The sequence below is a fragment of the Phaenicophaeus curvirostris genome, chromosome 3 (genome assembly GCF_032191515.1).
Source record: "Phaenicophaeus curvirostris isolate KB17595 chromosome 3, BPBGC_Pcur_1.0, whole genome shotgun sequence".
NCBI classification, from domain to species: Eukaryota; Metazoa; Chordata; class Aves; order Cuculiformes; family Cuculidae; genus Phaenicophaeus; species Phaenicophaeus curvirostris.
In genome coordinates, this window is record NC_091394.1 from 34,629,617 (window position 1) to 34,636,258 (window position 6,642).

General features: G+C 40.8%; 1 protein-coding gene across 1 annotated transcript; it reads right to left on the reverse strand.

Annotated features, from left to right (window-relative positions):
- Nucleotides 1-2,709: 2,709 nt before the first annotated feature.
- On the reverse strand, nucleotides 2,710-4,593 carry LOC138718576 (UPF0500 protein C1orf216 homolog). The gene is made up of 2 exons (XM_069853084.1): nucleotides 4,263-4,593; nucleotides 2,710-3,684 (listed from the first exon to the last, which is right to left on the reverse strand). The coding sequence occupies exon 2, from the start codon at nucleotides 3,657-3,659 to the stop codon at nucleotides 2,856-2,858; it is 804 nt and encodes a 267-aa protein (XP_069709185.1). The 5' UTR covers nucleotides 3,660-3,684; nucleotides 4,263-4,593; the 3' UTR covers nucleotides 2,710-2,855.
- Nucleotides 4,594-6,642: the final 2,049 nt, after the last annotated feature.

Sequence of the window (6,642 nt, forward strand, 5' to 3'; positions counted from 1 at the left end):
GGGCCTATGTCTTGGATTTGTGCTGGAAACAGCATTAATACCACAAGGAAGTTTTCATTATTATTGAGCAGTGCTTACACAGAGTCAAGGCCTTTTCTGCTTATCACACCATCCCACCAGCCAATAGGCTGGTGGTTCACAAAATCCTGGGAGGGGACTAAGCTGGGACAGCTGACCTCGACTGGCCAAAGGGATATTCCACACAAGATGACATCTTGTTCATCAATGAAAGCTGGGCAGAAAAGAAGGAAGGGGGGAACATTTAGACTTACGGCAATTATCTTCCCAGGAAACTGTTGAGTGCAATGGAGCCCTGTCTTCGTAGAGATGGCAGAACACCTGTCTGGCAATTGGAAGTAGGGAATGAATTCCTTATTTTGCTTTGCTTGCATGCATGGCTTTTTTTAACCTATGAGACTATTTTTATCTCAACTCACACATTTTTTCACTTTTAGTCTTCGGAATCTCTCCCCCTTCCTGTCTGGGGTGACTGAGTGACCAGCTGTGTGGTGCTTAGTTGCTGGCTGGGGTTAAACTACAACAAAATGATCGTATTAGTCAAGCTCAGTCTAATTTAGAAGATGATTCTTTTTCAAACAAAAAAAAGTTGGCCAAAATTAACAGAAGTACACATTTAGACTGTTTTCCTCATGGGAACAATTTGACGTTTGATTTTAAAACTCAGCATTGTTTTTGAGTGATACACCCATTCTCCAACATTTCTTTCCCCAAGAGAGACAACACAATAGTGATTTGCTTGCGTTTGTTTTAACGGAATGCTTACTCTCTTACCCAGTGACAAAAAGGCTTTTCTAGCTAAGGAAGTACCAAAAAGTTCTTGCCTTATTGGCTGTGATCAGTATTTCTTCTTGGTAGGAATATTAAGACAGAATAGGTTGCCTTAGAGGTGAGTTTAATATTTAAGTGTTCTTTGGGAAACCTGCATTACTGACAGAGGACAGCTTTTCCAAGGCTAAGCAGAGAGCTGGATGGGACCAGAGCTCAGGAGTAATGTTTCCCAGTCACATAAAATCCCCAGCTCTCTTCCACAGCCCACTGAAGGCCTCTGGCAACCCAAATTCCCCAAACGAGGCAGTAGAGGATGCTTCTTCAATTACCTCCTTGATGCCAAGGATGTTTCTATGGTAATTCTGCATTCAAAGTTTCAGAATCGTGCTGCATGAGAGGCTACACCAGGGCCTAAGGAGATGAATGAACCTATCTAAGGTTGTGTATACCCAGGGGACTTCTATAATTTTGGGTGCACAGAACTACAAAGACAGAAAAATGACAATGTTGTGCTGCACTTCAGTTGTTGAATTACTTCAATACCTTGTTCACAGATGTGTGCATGTGAATCTAATCAACCAAACTCCTTGCAGACATCAGAGATTATTTTGAGATATTGTTCCTGCTTCTGGTACTGAAAAAGAAGCACCAGCTTTTCATGACCACCTCTATGCAAGGATATGTGTGCATGCATATACAAATACACATCTCCTCTGTCTCTATGCACAAACGAAAAAAAAAAACAAGGATAAAAAATTTCCTATACATAGCACATTATTCTCAGAAAGATATAAAAGGCTCGCCTTTCCGTGCAGAAAAAGCACACAAAAAGCCTGTATGATTGTTCATCTACCTAAACATTTATAACAAAAAACCACAAGGGAAAATATAAGATAGTACAATCAGAACTAAATATCTGACAAAAATTAGATTTTTCTGTATCACCATAAATCCCAGAAAATGAAGTTTTTCAGCATCTTTTCTTCTTGAATAACATTTTGCTTAATATTCTAAACAGTATCTTCAACCATTCAATGTGCTGTTTAATAACAGTGACTCACATTGCCTTTTAAATGCACACAAAAAGTTGCATTTTTTTGCTTTCGCTTTCCCTATGTGTTTGTTGCATACTGACATCAAATTCCCTGCAGGCATCCTAACCTTGCAACTGGAGAAACAGTTGCTCTAGGGTTTTCCAAGTGCCTAATACACCTGGATAAAAAGTGCTAATTGTCACCAACTTCCATTAAATGACAGCAGTAAGGCACAAATTATGCTTGCTTTGCAGACACTAGTGCCATTGGGAGTTAGCAGCAGATTAATAATTGTGCAGACCTCAAACATTCCCCTGGTACTGCCAGTCTGGGTTTCCACTGAAACATCAGATTATGAGGCCTTTGTGTTTAGCTTGCTTTCCTAAGGAAATAAGGCTTAGGCCGTTGCACTGTCTAGACTGTCCTACCTTCCTGTAATAATATCTGGTCAATCTGAATAAATTTTATAGGCAGGTAGAGGTTGCAAACGCATAATGGCCTTTGCAGTTTTGTGAAAAACAGGCAGCTAGGTAGATACAATCAAGCCTGAGCTTAACTGTTTCAAATATCCTGGCTTTCTAGATTCAGAAATGAACCCTAAGTCTGTTTGAGTTTTGTTAGTGCTGGAAGTAGAAGGAAGATGAGCCATAGTACAATTCAGCAGACAGCAGCTCTTGCATCTGACCACCTTGACAGATCATGTCAAACTAGATTGCCAGTTTTTTTGGTTTCTTTTCGCATTTTACAAAACTTTATGCCAAATATTTTATTTCAGCTTCAGGCTTTGAATGTGCATTACAAGTCTTTAGCCTTCTGCATAAGTACAATCTTGCGCCGATTTCCTCAAGATAAATTCAGGGGCCAACATTTTACCTTCCTATATCTTCTTGCTCTGCTGCTGCTGCCATTTCCTCTGCTCTCGGCACACGTGGGCACACACTCTCAGGTATGAGGACACCACCCCCATGGCATGCAAGCTTACTGAAGGCTCCGGTGGCATTACAAAGCTTGTTTCTGCATGCAGCAACATGATTACAGTGAAGGTGAGGGTGAGATTGAGCGAATGTGTTTCAACACTTCCTTCTTGGTATTTATTACTGTGCTGTAGCATTCCTGCAATCTGGCCTGTTGCTGCTCCAGCTGCTTATGCAAGCTCCTGATTGAGCGCAATAGCAGAAGCCGCCGGTGCATAGCTAGCTGGAGCCGGTACTTCTCCTTTTCCTCCTTTTTCTTATTCTCTAAGCTCTCCATTACTTTTGTGGTCTTCGTCCAAATCACCCAGCCCAGACTACAAGGAGCCATATCATCCTTGGCACCACTCCCTCCTTCCTGCTTGTGATAGCCCCTGGGGTCAGTCCTGGGCAGGGCAGTGACAGACTGTGAGGGCTCATCAGCCCCACCAGACACTGTTGGGACCTGTGGCACCTCCAAACTCAGGTCACCATTGCAAGAGGGGCTTTTAGAGCATGGGGAGGCAGTGTCTACAGGATACAGGTTACCGACTGCTGTGGGGCACCAAGATCCACCTAATGATGCACGTGCATCTGTTGGATGATGCTTAGCCAATCCAGAGGCTGTTTTCTGTGCCAGGCCATCACTAACCATCTCTGAGCCAGCAAGGGCTTTTGCCTGGGCCATGGCCATACTGGAGAGAATGGACAGTCTTGCTGGTACTGCTGAGCTTCCCTTGTCTTCATTAAGGCTGGCTAGAGAATGGCTGGCAGAGCAACCAGAGGATGCTGCAACAGCATCATCATTCAGAAACAGGTCTTCATCATCACTGTTATTTCGGATCTCTTCTTCATTTCTTGACACCGTGCCTACTGTCTCAGCCATTTATTGCTTGAGCTACAGAAAGTTTCTGTGGACAAAGTAAGAGGATTTCATTCCAACATACACATACACACAGAAGCCCAGTGCAGAGTGACATTTGAAGAAAGAGCCTCTCTTTATATTTAAGCAATGGACCTATTACTTTTCTAATAAAGCACAACCCTTGGGTCACTTCAGGCCATTTCTTGTGATTTGCATTAGATGTTCTTTGAGACACAACATTAATCCAATAATAATTAAAATGATATACTGTACTATTAACATTCTCAAATCTTTAAAGGCAAGTGATCTATCCCTGCAGCACTGGCTGTGCTGACTAATTAAACAGAATACAGTTGTAAATGGGCATTGTAAGCACTTCTCCTATTTAAGAACACAGCTCTAAGTGCAGTTTGTAGAGACGGGCAAGTTATCAGGATTGATAAGCTTTAAAGGGAGGTAAATGTACCACAAACAGCAGGTTGCATTTAAATGCCCTCTCCAAGATTAATCTGTCTGCTACCAGTTTGTTTACAAGATTGCCTTTCCCCCTCCTATTAATTCTAACAGTAAAGCTATATTAGCACCATGATAGCCATAGACAGGAAAAAGAAACCAAACACTTACCGAGGTTACTGGGGGAAAGGAAAAGAGTTACAGTGAATTTTGTCTGTGTATCATGTTTTCTTGAATGTGAGTCAGCACAATCTGGAACTGAAACATCATCGTGCCAGAGCAGGAGCAGCAAGAGCAGCAACAGCATTACACTGTTCCACCCAGCAACAAGACAGTCAGCCCCAATCACAGAAGAGCATAGGGCTGGTTTCTTCCCCCCCGCAATGGATATTCCTCCCTGGCACCCAGATTTTATGTCATCTTTGGGCACCACGGTGAAAATCAGGATTTGATGACACTTCTTTTCTCACTTTAAAAAAGAGCATACCTGATTCACTCATTCTACAGGGGGACAATATCTAGGATCCTTCCTGCCTCCGCCAGTCAGCAAAAAGGTAATACAACACCTAAAAGAGGGTGAGGCATTCTGGACCCCAGCATACACATGCTTTCTTTCAGAGAAAACAAGCTTAGATAAACTTTAGCTGTGTGAACACACTAAATAAAAATTAAACAAGTATTCAGCATCAACTGAATGCTATACATAAAAGCAGGCAGAAACCATAGATCTAAGTGTATAATGTGCTCCTGTATCTAGTTAGGCTGGCCTGATCTTTAAAAAGAAGCTCTACATACAACTAAAGTATCCCACAGAACAATAAACTTTATCTGCACCTTTGATATTCAGAAAAGCTTCCTTCAGCATACTCTCTCACTTGTAATACCAGGAACAAAATTAATGAATACAAAATTCACCGATCATCTGCCTGTATCTACTTCAGTCAATTTACCACAGTTGCCTCAAGACTTTCTCTACTCCATTCAGCTAATATAAATAAAAGAAAAAAAAATCCAAAATACTACCTAGAACCTTCCTGAAGGTGGAAAAAATTAAGGTAGATCCTATGTCTATTTCTACATATTGTGCAATACAGATAATAAGGGGGTTTTTTTATCTGTACTGACTGTCCTTCTTTCTAATATGCCTCTAACTTTGAACATACAAAGTCCAGTTAACATATATACAGATTTATACCCTGAGGTTTAACTTGAATGCATTTTTCTGGTGCAAGAGATATTTTACACTGAATGGGTAAAATAAACTAACCTGCTGTGTTTATGTGCCCGATCATGCTGCAGATTATATAAATAATACAAAGAAGAGATTAATATCCACTGAGTTAATGAATTCTGCAAGTTTATATCTTGGTGATATTACAGTAATTGAAGAATATGGAATTGAGATAACAGGGATTTTTCTGTATTATGCACCAAAAAGGCTCATTATAACACAGCATTATGTACATGGTCTTTTTGTTTTGGCTGCTCTTGTCTCTAAAGAACTACAGGCCTAACTTCCCACTACAAAAAGGACAGCAGATGAGTATTACATACTATGTGTCTCCAGGTATTTCAATACTTTTCTATCAGTGATGATATTCTGTTCCTCGCTTTTATCTTTCTAACAGTTTGCTGAAAATAACTATTTTCTAATAGTCTAATTTCTAATAGACAAGAGTTTTGGATTATTTTTCGTCTTATTTTTTAAAGGCTCTCTATGGCTTTATCTTTTGTCAGCAAAATCTTCATAGGCTGTGTTGTTGTTTGAAGGGACAGAGTGGGGAGCAAAAAAATGGTTTTGCACACCATTTTAGTTTAATCAAAAGTAATAGTAAATATTTTATAGGAATGTATTTAGATGGAATAAATAACATCTGATATAATCAATTAAACAATAAAACTACAAACTATCAAAACTCATTGAGCTAGATGACTTTTCATAGAATATTATGACTTCAGCAATCTATGGAGCTTAATAGCAAAAAAAATATTTAGTCCATTGGACTTAGAGATTCAACACAACACAAATACAAGGGCAGGGCTGGGGTGGGGGATGCGCTGTCCTCCTCATTACTGCAGTTAGGAAGACAAGGGGCAGTGTGGGATGGAAGTTGTTCCATCCTCTTTGCCACCACAGGGAAGAAGGCTAAGGGGCCAGAGTGACATTTGTCACCTTCCCCCATGCTCCGAGCAGCTTTTGTGGCCTGGAACAGGCTAGACGAGGCTTCTCCCATCCTGGTGGGTCATTACCCGGCCCACATGCCCTCATGTATCCTCATGCTGTCTTGCCTCTGTGGGTCTGTAGCTGGCAGCTGATGCTCCCAGGAAAATGTCATGGTGACGATGTGCTCAATGCTTCAAACCTTGGAGGAAGACACCACTCTCCCAAAGAACAGATCACAGAATACAGAGTCCATGTAACAGCTCTGTCTATGCTGCTTGGCTGTATTTCTGTTTATTACATTTCTGTCTGAATTTCAGAAAGGAAAGCAAGCTCTGTGAAATTCAAGACTCAGTTGAGCCTATACATATTCATTGTTGTTAAATTGCA